We start from the raw sequence: 11,789 nt of genomic DNA, 5'->3' as shown, positions 1-11,789 counted from the left end.
CTTCAAATCATTCTACTTGTAGTTCAAGGATAAAAAACAATGATGATAAGTTATTACTCATATTCATATTGTATAACGTTTTTTTTTCTGCCGACCAAAACAAAAAAATACCCTTAATCTACATATTTAAGTCAAAAATGGGTTTTATCGTACTTTTTGATTTCCCATTTAGCCCTCACTTACATATTTTTAATGTAATTTAACTTTAAAGAGAAAAAAGTAAAACAGGCCAAAGAAAGAGATAATCGACAAAAGAAAAGGCCTGTAATATTTCATCGTTCCTATACTGCAACAGCCAGTTTCATCCATCTCTCAATTTCTTCTTTTAAAATTTTGAATAAATATTTGTTTTAATCATTGAAAGAATAAGAAGATATTATTTAATGTTTGTTTTTTGGAAAAGAATTATAACGATTGACAAAAATGACTTTCAATATTTTATTTCTCCATGCAATTAAAATTATAATCTTATTACTATCCATTATGACGTTGTAAAAGGAATGAAGATTACCGTATAGGTGTCTAATGCGAGCATGAAAACTATTTTTTTTTTTTGGAAGGCCAAGCTACTGTCTATTCCATTTATTTTGACTTCGCTATACAATTTCAATATGGAAAAATTATAATAATCTTTTGTTGGATTAAAATAAATTATAGGTATTTTTTGTAAAAATAAAAGGAAATATTTAAAACGGAAAAGGGGCCAAAATTGGTCCAAACACGTGCCGGGTCCGGTCTTGAGATGCGGGCTCGGAAGACCTGACCTTTGCCCAGCTTGACACGCAAGGCTCATGGGCTGTGCCTGGCGTGACACGAGAAGCCGTCGAGGTTTGGCATGCCCTACCAAAGCCTAAGAAAAACTGTTGGTCAAAGGACCTAGAAGACGCCAATCATCAATCAAAAACAAGATCTTCTTCACGTTTATCTTGGTTTGAAGGAAACAACGTTCGTCACTGACAAATCTACCGACTCTCAAGAAAATTTTTCTACTTGGAGAACACAGCAGGTGTTGTACCTTCCGCAGTCAGATACAAGTGTGACTCAAAAACCTCAAAAGAAGATCAGGAACTTTACTGCAGATGGCTATATATAATGCCATCAAAACGAAATGACCGTCTACAAACTATGATGATATTGGGCCCAAATTCTACGTACTGCTCTCCACCTTATTTTCTTGTCTAGGAAGTGACAACTTAATCTTGTTGAGCTTAATAATGACAGTTTGCATGTCCATTCTTTCCTCAGGCAAGTCCTTCAAACATTCAAGTCCTAACTCTAGGATCGATAAGACTATCCTCTTGAATTCCGGGAGCGTCAGATCTTCATGTTTTGTGCTAAGGAGTTCGCTATCCACGATGTCCAACACTCTGTCTGGAATCGCTGCGCCTACCCATCGCCTCAAGCTCATATCCGCATTGAACATTTCATCGGTTGGCTTCTTCCTAGTAATCACTTCCAACAACAATATGCCGAAGCTATAGACATCTCCTTTTGTCGAGACTTTTCCTTCCGAACCGTACTCTGCAAGCGTCATAGTTGTAAAATAAGAACATCAACAATTGATCTTTTTCTTTTTGGGACATAAGTAATAAGATTGAGAGGCATATGAGTGTTAATATATCTCTATTATATTACACCATTTTATTGACAATCAAAGGCTTGAATTAGTTAAAATTTGACAAATGTACCTGGAGCAATGTAACCAATCGTGCCGAGAGTTCGGGGCTGTGTTTCAAGCTTGTTCTCAGCCAAAATCTTCGCGATCCCAAAGTCACAGACTTGTGCAACCAGGTCTTCATTTAGAAGAATATTGCTAGGCTTAAGATCACAGTGCACAATGGGTTTTGGTTGGCCATGGTGGAGGTATTCGACCACCGTTGCTACGTCAACCATTATCTTCACTCGCTGGTGGAGACGCAAGTTATAGTTGTTGGAATAAAGCCACTTCTCCAAGCTCCCGTGGGGCACGTATTGCAGCACCAGAGCTCTCAGATCGGCGTTCGTGCAGGTGCTGATCACCTTGACGAGATTCCGGTGCCTGATCTTGCAGAAAACCTCACATTCTGCGTCGAAACTTTTCATAGCGCCTTCGATATGGAGATTAAGTACTTTGACAGCGATGTCTGTCCTGTTGGCCAGAGTCCCTTTGTATACAGAGCTAAAGCGTCCTGCTCCGAGCAAATTGCTTTCGCTGAAGTTGTTAGTAGCAGAGCAAAGCTCTCGATATGATATGATCGGGTGTTCAATTCTAGGCAGGTTCTCCACTGAAACTGGAGCTTTTTTTCCAGTGTTCTGGCGCTTTCTAAGCAAGCAAATAATGAGGACTAAAAGTATGGCCGATACAATTGGCACCATAATGTATAGTAAACAGAGCCGCTTGTCCGTTGGTGATTTCTTTCCATTTACTTTGCAACGTGGGACTTGAAAAATCGCATTTCCACAAAGTGCTTCATTCCTAATGAACGAGAGAGCCGAGAAATTTCCAAAGGGCCCGCCGTTAGGAATCTCTCCTGATAGCTTATTAAAGGACAAGTTCAAATTTTGCATATATGTTAGTCCTTCCATGGACTCGGGTATCGCGCCTGATAACTCATTGTAGGAGAGATCGAGGAAATCCAACCCTTTGAGGTTGCCGATCGATTGCGGTATCGATCCTTGAAACGAGTTCATTGACAAGTTGAGAGAAGCAAGGCTCTCCAACTCCTGGACGGAACTCGGTATGGCGCCGGTAAGTCGGTTCCAAGAAAGATCGATGCTCTCTATAGTTCTCATTTTTCCTATTTCAAGTGGTAGTCCTCCACTGAAAGAATTGAGTGACAGATTGAGGAAGATGAGTTCTTCAAGGCTCCACAGACTAATCGGTATAACCGATGTCATGTTATTTGAACTTAAGAGAAACTTCTGAAGGCTGCTTAGGTTTCCAATGCAAATCGGAATTGATCCCGATATCCTATTTTGCAGGAGCAGCAACTCTCCTAAACTCGTCAAGTTGCATATCTCATCGGGTATTGGTCCTTCAAGATGGTTGTTATCAAGATACAACCTTTGCAGGCTTTCTAGTCCTTCGATCGGTGATGGGATGCTGCCGACTAGATCGTTATTGCTCAACTTTAGGAAAATCAACCTTTTCAAGAAACCCATTTCCTTGGGAATGTGACCTCTTATTTGACAATTGGGAGCGAATAGAATTTGTAGGGAATTGGAGAAGTTTTTGATAGATGCTGGTATGGAGCGGCCAAGAGGGTTTTCTCCCATATACAAGTTTTGCAGCGATTGGCAATTAGATAAAAGCAGAGAGAAAACCGAGCTCCGCACCATAAGTCTCTCCTGTTAGTTGATTTGAATGAACCCCAAAGTGTCTGAGGTTCTTCAAGTTGCCTAAACTCGTGGGTATTGGTCCGCTGAGTTGATTGTGCCCGACCTCTAAACGAATTAGGTTCGAAAAATTCGAGAAATACTGCGGGATGTTGCCGCCAAAGCCATTGTCTCCTAGATAGAGTTTTTTCAAATTCGGAAGGCTTAGATCACAACCTGAGGGAAGGCTTCCAGAGAGGGAATTCTCCGTCAAAGCAAGCACTTGAAGTGAAGAAATATTAAAAACCTCTTGAGGCACTTCGCCCTGTTAGCAAATTTTTTTGAAGGCTCATAAAATTCAAATTGACTAAATTGCCAATCTCACTCGGAATGTCCCCTCCAATGTAGTTAGATCCTACGTCCAGCATGTTCAAGCTTGACATGTTACCGATGGTTCGAGGAATAGTGCCAGAAAAGTTGTTAGCACCAAGATATAGCTCCTGCAGCTTTTGCAAGCTGTCCATGTTTCGAGGAATGCTTCCCTGAAAACGATTCAATGACAACGACAACACGAGAAGCTCTTTGCATTGGGTTAGCGTCTCTGGTAGCAGGCCACTGAATTGGTTAAGAGAGTGCAAGGATCTGAATGTTAGGCCAGCGGTAGCAAAGATCGGAGGGAAGACTTCCAGAGAGATAATTATTCATCAAAATGACAGTCGTGAGGGATCTATTGAAAAGTGTTAGAGGAATCGAACCTGTGAGATTGGCCTTTAACAAACTAATGACCTGCAATGTGGTTATGTTGCCCAGGACACTCGGAATTTGACCCAGTAAGTTGTTGAAGCTAAGAAACAGTTGTTGCAAGTTAGGGAAGGCGCCAAATTCTCTTGGTATGCCACCCGTTAGCCTGTTCATCGCGAGTGACATGACTTCCAGGTTCTGGCACCAGGCTAAGTTAGGAGGAATGTTTCCTTCGAAATGGTTCTCTTCGAGTATGAGTTCTTTCAGGCGGTGTAAACGACCAATTTCTATCAGAATCGTGCCATAGAAATTGTTGTTACGGAGATCAAGAGAAGCCAGGAAGGAAAGATTGCCAAGGAATGGAGAGTCTTCCGTGGAGACCCATGTACGAGAGGTCTAAAGCCGTGACTCTCTGCCTGCGGTTGCTGCAAACGACACTAATCCATTCACAGAAATTTGCTTCCACGGTCCAATTGCCGCCTTTGATGGTGTTCATCGGGTCAACTTCCATTGTCAATTTGAAGTGGAGGAGAGCCTCTTGATCAGTGAAGTTGCCGGAACAGATGACGGGCTGAAACATCAATAGGGAAGCCAACAGAACATCAACAAATGCTGAAAAGATGAACTTCTCCATAATGAACAGAGTCTCTTTTGATTGCATTAGTGGACGGTTTGCTAATTAGAACCTGTTCTTTGTATTCAATACCAAAACCTACCAAATGATTGTCTCAATTTAAAAAAAGAAAACGGTGTGAAGAAAGACTAACTATCAAATGATGCCCCTCAATCACGTCTGATTCAATAAATGGCCTGTTCTTTACATTTACATGTTCACACTTACTTTTGACTAATGCTCCAAGGCACGAATGTGAAAAGGTTTTGTGATAACCGTCGTGACCTCCCAGCAGGGGCGATATAAAGTGTCTTGTGGAAAGTTGACTGATTAGAAGTTCCTACTGCTGGAAGAGATAATGATAATAGTAGTTTGTCAACTTTTATCCATGCGTTATGTCATACTTGAACTTTCAATCGATTCAATTAAATCACTTTTGAATAATGTGAAATGCCGTCCCGCAACTTTTAATTGATCTAATTAAATCCCTAATATATTAATATATTTATTGTCATCCTTTCATTAATTAATTTAAATGAAATACGTCATGGACACCAATTTGATAAAGCTGATGTTTGATGGAGCAAATTACGTGGATTTTGTGCGTGTCATGTTGAATTTAAACTGCAAAATTATAACACTTATTCCTTTAACATGTGCACTATTCACTCTGACTATATTTTCTTTTCTCAGCACACATTATCATCTGGTGGACTCCCTTCAACAACGATCGTAGGCTTCTTGTCCCAAAAAGGATAATGGCTTTGAAATCTCTACTATTAAAATGCACGGAAAAATTTACTATTTTCTTTGGGAAGCATAGTGGGAAATCCTCCCTCATTCTCCATTTGACATGATTTCGATTGAAAGAAGAATAAGACCATATTAATTATATAAAGTAAAGGGATTTGTCCTGGTTTGGAAGCGTTTCTTTAACACTAGTAGAATTCCCGTTTGCTGCACAGCTTCTAGCTTTTTGTTTTATTGAAAAATTGCTTTACAGTATTAATTCGAAACCTAGTGTTGATTTTGGTCCTCTCACTTTGAACTAATAATTTATGGAACTAATATTTTCATCTAATGATTTTAAATACTTTAACGTCTTGATTTTTTTCGTTAATTAATTTCTATTGAACTTGTCTCGGTACTATACAATAATGTGTACTTTGACATTGGATTATGTAGCCTTTTCATATACCAATAGGACGTGTGTGCATCTTTGTTCATGTTTGATTGTTGTGTGGATGTGATGCAATGGAGCATGGACTAGACAGTCCAATAATCAAGACCTATATTTCTTTTGACCTATCTGGGTTAGCATTCTAGATTTCATCTGCAACATTATGTGTCTATTGATATGTGCACATTATTGGTTTATCTAAAGTATATATCATGGCCTCGCCAACCGCGGGCAAGGCCGCCTTCCCCCATGACCGGCAAGGTCATGGTGAGACCGGGCTCACCCACTGGCCGGCGAGCTCCGGCAACCCTTGCCGGCCAAGCTCCCCGGCTAGTGGGAAACAAAAAAAAAAGGAAAGAAGGAAGGAAAAAAGAAAGAAAGAAAAAAAAGGAAAAATTAATTAAAAAATTGAAAAATATTAAAATATTATTAAAAATTATCTACGTTAGCGCCAGTCACGCCACGTAGGACGGCCGTTATCCACGTCAGTTATTTCAGGCTAAAATTGACTAGATGGACTCAATTGACAAAGTGTGAAAAGGTTTTTATGACTCAATTGACAAAATTGAAAGATTTAGGACTGAATTGGCAAAAGTACAAAAGGTTTAAGACTTTTTGGACAATTGTCCCAATGCAATGGAACATGTACTAGATAGTCCAATAGTCAAGACCTATATTTCTTTTGACCTAGTTGGGTTAGCATTCTCCGTTTAATCTGCAACATTGATGTGTCTATTGACATGTGCACATTATTGGTTGATCTAAATCCAGTTTTTTAGCTATAAAATCATCTCAAAGGTAATGGCAAACCGCCTAAAACCTTGGCTGCCAAACTTGATAGCGGAGGAACAAAGCGCCTTTGTCAGTGGAAGGCAAATACAGGATAACATTTTGATGGTGCAGGAGGTGCTACGTCAACTCTGAACTAGAAAAAGAAAGAAGAAATTCCAAGCAGTGCTCAAACTAGACATGAAAAAGGCTTACGATAGAGTGAAGTGGGATTTCTTGGAAGCTTGTTTGCTGCAAATGGGATTTAGTGCAAAATGGGTTTCATGGGTCATGCATTGTGTTACTTCAGTGTCTCTGAGCATAAAGTTTAATGGGGAAGCCTTGTCCTATTTCCATCCCTCAAGAGGGATACGCCAAGGGGATCCTCTTTCCCCTTATATTTTCATTATTTTGGCCAATGTGTTATCCAACCTACTTAATAAAGCGGTTCAAGATGGAAGCATTACTGGGATCAAGTTGAATAGAAACTGTCCCACGCTGTCACACTTACTTTTTGCAGATGACTCCATCTTTTTCCTAGATGGGCAGATTAAAGAATGCCAAAATGTGGGGGCAGTTTTAAACCAGTATTGCTTCGCAACAGGACAAGCCATCAATCTCAACAAATCAGGGATTTTTTTCAGCAACGAATGTCCAAGGAGTCTTCGCAAGAATATGGCAAATGAATTAAGGGTGCCGGAGATAGAAAAAAACAGGAAAATATTTGGGGATCCCATCAGATTGGGGACAAACGAAAAAGCAAATGTTTGCATGGATCTTGGCAAGAGTCAAAACGAAACTCGAAGGATGGAAAGAGAAACTAATAACCAAGGCAGGAAAAGAGATACTAATTAAAGTAGTGGTGCAAGCCCTCCCACATTATGCAATGTCAATTTTTAAAATCCCCATATCCATTTGTCGTTCGATCGAACAAAAAATTGCAACATTTTGGTGGAAAAACAACGAATCCAAGACGGGGCTACATTGGAAGAGATGGGATGTTCTGAAAAGAAGAAAGGATAATGGGGGAATGGGGTTCAAGGATTTGATAACCTTCAACAAGGCCATGCTTGGTAAACAAGTGTGGAGAGTTTTCAAAACCCATCAAGTTTATGGGTGCAGCTTTTCAAAGGGCTCTACTACCCCAATAACAATTTCTGGAATGCAGGAAAGGGGTCACATTCATCGTGGGGATGGCAAAGCATACTAATGGGCAGAGAGCACATCTCCAAAGCAGTAAAATGGAGTGTGGGTAATCGAGAAGACATAAGCATTAGAAATGATCAGTGGCTTCAGAGAGGAATAATTGGAGGTGAGGCAAGACAGGGGGAACCTCAGAAAGTGGCGGATTTAATTAACCAAGAGGACTATAGTTTGGATGAACAGATGATAAAGAGTATGTTCGATGAGCAGATAGCTGACCAAATATTAGCAATTCCGCTAAGACCTAACGCTGAGAAAGACAAGCTAGTGTGGACCTGCACCAAGTCAGGACAATATTCAGTGAAAAGTGCCTACAACTATGCAAGAGTGACGGATGAACAACAACAACCACACAGAGCCACATCTTCCTATCAACCACCAAAAGCACTATGGAATCTGATATGGAACCTGAACACCCCTCCGAAAGTCAAGTTGTTTATTTGGAGTATGTGCCAAAACGCTATTCCCACGGCAGAGAATTTGCACACAAGGAAAATCATACCTGAGCCCTTATGCCCTCTTTGTCGCAAGCACCCAGAGACTGTAGAACATATCTTTCTTCTCTATGAATGGACCAAACAAGTTTGGACGCACCCTGATTTGAACATTACATTCACAGATAAAGGCTTGAGATGAATGGAAGAATGGTTTCTGGAGAAAGGAAACAATTTTAACAAAAATCCCTCACCTGAGCTACTAGCCGAGATCCTATGGAACATCTGGAAGTCAAGAAACAATCACGTCTTTCGTCAACAGAACCCAGAGTCGAGGTGGGTAGTGGAAGCTGCCATGGCGTCCCGCAAGAACTTCGAGAAGTGGAACCCGGGAAAGAAAAAACACAATCGACTGATCGCTCACCCACCTGCCATATGGAAGCCACTGCCGGAAGGTACCCTCAAAATTAACGTTGATGGGTCCTTTGTGGAAGGAGATAACGAAGGTAGTGTCGCCTGTGTATGCCGAGATGCCTCTGGGAAGATCGTTGACGGTTTTGCAAAGAAGGTGCGAGCGTCTTCTCCGGCGCAAATCAAAACCCTAGCCTGTTGGGAAGCACTTCACCACTTTAGTTCGTGCTCTCACTTAAAGTACCAGCTTGAGTCAGACTGTAGCTGTCTGATAAATGCCCTCACAGATCAAGATAAGCCATCCTGGGAAATAGACTCATTGATCTCTGCGTGCAAAGCTCTGATGGGCCACTTCAAAAGCTTACAATTGGCCTATCGTCCAAGAGAAGCAAACCAAATAGCGGATTGGGTCTCTAAGGCCCACAGACGAAACGAGCTCTCTAGTAATTGGACCTCTAATCCCTCGAAAATCCTATGGGATCTAATGTGTTCTGAGGCTCCTTTTTCATGTAATAGTGGTATCACTTAAAGCGATGAATGACGCAAGTATTTTCTTCGATAAAAAAAAAGTACATTGCAAATCACGATATAGATCAATGATTCTAGAGTTGCATTGCTAGTTAATAATGAATAGAAATAAAGTGTTCAAATTTAATAGGTTGTTATGGCGGATTAACCCTTCCTTAAAGTATAATGCAACGCTTTGGCATGCAATGTTGTTGGGACCAAATAAATTAACCCTCCTCTCCCAATTTAGGTATAGATATAGAGTTGGGAGCTTTCTCCCTATCTAAATCCAAATCTGGGAGTTTCTTAAAGGTACGTATTTGATCTTTAGTGCTTCAACATGATGTTGTTGTTGTTATCTCCGTATGGTGATAGTGTTAAGGATGCCGAATCTAGAAGCGCATTAGTTTTTGGAGGAGAAGATCTCAGCGTGTGCCCATCACTGATGGTTCCAGTGATCGGCATATGATTGTTTTTTTATATCGCGATAGATCCGGTCTTTTGGGCTGAGAGCGTGCTTGTAGTTGCAAGCTGTACTCTTTTGTTTTCTGGATTTTGTTTTGTTTTGCAGCTTTTTTTGCATTTGCTTTACTTAGAAGTTCTCTATGTTCCTCTCCTATTTGATCTTGAAAAATGAATGAAATTTTCTTTCGACAAAAAAAAAATACTTGAATATAGGTGATTGTGGTTGAATTATAAATAAGTAAAGGAGATTTTGAGGCTTATATTGTCATTATGCTAAATCTTTTTGGGAAATTACACGAGTCGAGTCTGCCTTTCAAGTTCTTTGTTTCTTTTAAATTTTTAAGAGTAAGAATTGGGCAAGAAGAAAGCCACTAACCATCTTTCTTTCTTTTGGAGTTTCTTTTTAGAGCAACTTTTTACTTTTTTTTCTTTTTGCCACACGGACTGATAAAGAAGATAGTCATTAACCGTGGTTGAACCTCAATCATCCAGACCAATTCATACAAAAGAGTCAATCTTGAAATTTATCATGCTCAATGCATTCACACTTGGGGATTTCACTGAATATCTTCATCTATCGAAAACCTTTATAAGATGGTACATGGGGATTTTGTTGGACATACTATAGTAATATTTCTCGTTTGGCATGTGAACGGATTTGTCCGTGCATAATGTACAAGAGTTTTGAAATGAAAGCTTGCTAATTACCCCACTAATGACTTTAATTGGGAGCCATGCTCGTTGTTTTAGAAAATGATGTCTTATTTGATACGTGCGACTCGGGGCAAGTAACGTGCATCGTGGGAAGTGATTGAAACAATAGTTCGAACACTTAAAAAAAAGATTATTCAATTTGCTTTTTGAAAAAGAGTCCATATAATGATAAAAAAAAATGGTTTTAAATATTTTATTTCTCCATCCAATAAAGTTGTTTTCTTATTGTAAATCCGTTATGACGCTTCATAAGGATTGAAAATGACCACATAGGTACGTAACACGTGCAAGGAAATCAGTTTTTTTTATATTAAGCCCGAGCTACTGATCTGTTCCCATTTTTTTCGTTTTCTCGTTTTTCTTTATTAATATTTCGGGGATCAACACTGATTCAGGCCCAAGAGCCTTTAGTGACCAATGGCGATAGTATAAATATTTCTTAAAGAATTTACAGATGCTGGAGGAAATTCACAAGGCAAACCACAAATTCCTCCACAATCCGCACATGGACGAGCGATTTTTACTCTCTGACAATCGCTTTGAAGCTTTAATCATCGACAAGATATGGCCGGTTTAAATGAGAGCATACTCAATTTTGCTCATCCAATGCGAAGAAGAACCACCCACGTGTGCCAATTCTTCGAGATTAGAGAAGTACTGTATCAATGCGGTGGCATGATTTGCAAACACTGTAGAAAAAGCTTTTAGCTCCAATCCTACAAATGGGATGGGGCATTTGAAAATGCGCAAATAGCCGCATCAAAAGGGGGTCTGACCTAGACCTGTCAAATGGATGGGTGGGTCGGGTTGGATTTGGGTCGGATCATAAATGGTCCGACCCAAATTGACCCAAATTGACCCATAACTCATTTATGACCTATTTATGCGTAATGCAATTTTCTTGACCCATACCTGACCTGACCCATACCCAATCCGTACCCGATCAGACCCATATTGCTAAACACTTCCATATTTAATTAAATCTAGGAAAATTCATACCAAAACTGAGATGAGAGTGCGAAGTGAGTGAGCGCAAGGTTGAGTAAGGGCGAAAGAGATGAGTTGAGTTTAAATCAGTTGTAAACTCATTTATGACTCATTTACGACCTATTTATGACCCATTTAATACTAATATTAGACTTCTACCTATTTATGACCCATTTACTAAATATAACTAACTCATTTATGACCCATTTACCAATATATGGGTTAAGAAATGGGTTTATGACCCATTTTGACAGGTCTAGTTTGACCCGACAAATATAGCTATTTCATTAGGAAAGTAAACTATTATTTGTTTATAACTCGATCGATATACTAAATCGGTGTCTATATTATATATTGAAATCGAAATGTCGCTCGAGGCTACCTCGGGCGTTCGCTCTCTCCGTATCATCCGTTTAGTTTGATTTTCTCTTTACCATTTTGGTATGGAAAAATCAAAATAATCTCTCTTGGA

At 39.8% G+C, this 11,789-nt stretch overlaps 2 protein-coding genes and 1 long non-coding RNA gene across 3 annotated transcripts; all 3 read right to left on the bottom strand.

Annotated features, from left to right (window-relative positions):
• Window positions 1-1,147: 1,147 nt before the first annotated feature.
• On the bottom strand, window positions 1,148-3,141 carry LOC115679349 (receptor kinase-like protein Xa21). Its single transcript, XM_030602940.2, has 2 exons — window positions 1,689-3,141; window positions 1,148-1,521 (listed from the first exon to the last, which is right to left on the bottom strand). Exons 1-2 carry the CDS (start codon window positions 3,139-3,141, stop codon window positions 1,148-1,150), a joined length of 1,827 nt encoding a protein of 608 aa, XP_030458800.2.
• Window positions 3,142-3,280: 139 nt separating this feature from the next.
• Window positions 3,281-4,669, bottom strand: LOC130137890 (LRR receptor-like serine/threonine-protein kinase EFR). Its single transcript, XM_056310399.1, has 4 exons — window positions 4,417-4,669; window positions 4,081-4,322; window positions 3,714-3,836; window positions 3,281-3,619 (listed from the first exon to the last, which is right to left on the bottom strand). Exons 1-4 carry the CDS (start codon window positions 4,667-4,669, stop codon window positions 3,281-3,283), a joined length of 957 nt encoding a protein of 318 aa, XP_056166374.1.
• A 1,947-nt stretch (window positions 4,670-6,616) lies between these two features.
• On the bottom strand, window positions 6,617-8,994 carry LOC130138033 (uncharacterized). Its single transcript, XR_008816461.1, has 3 exons — window positions 8,662-8,994; window positions 8,488-8,583; window positions 6,617-8,394 (listed from the first exon to the last, which is right to left on the bottom strand). It is a non-coding gene; the product is annotated as an uncharacterized LOC130138033 (long non-coding RNA).
• Between the last annotated feature and the right edge of the window lie 2,795 nt (window positions 8,995-11,789).

The sequence above is a fragment of the Syzygium oleosum genome, unplaced genomic scaffold, assembly GCF_021117445.2.
Source record: "Syzygium oleosum isolate NSW1041296 unplaced genomic scaffold, Sole_v2.1 Sole_v2.04, whole genome shotgun sequence".
Taxonomy (NCBI): domain Eukaryota; kingdom Viridiplantae; phylum Streptophyta; class Magnoliopsida; order Myrtales; family Myrtaceae; genus Syzygium; species Syzygium oleosum.
The sequence above is the reverse complement of the archived record's forward strand: the minus strand, read 5'-3'. Positions and strand labels throughout refer to the sequence as shown.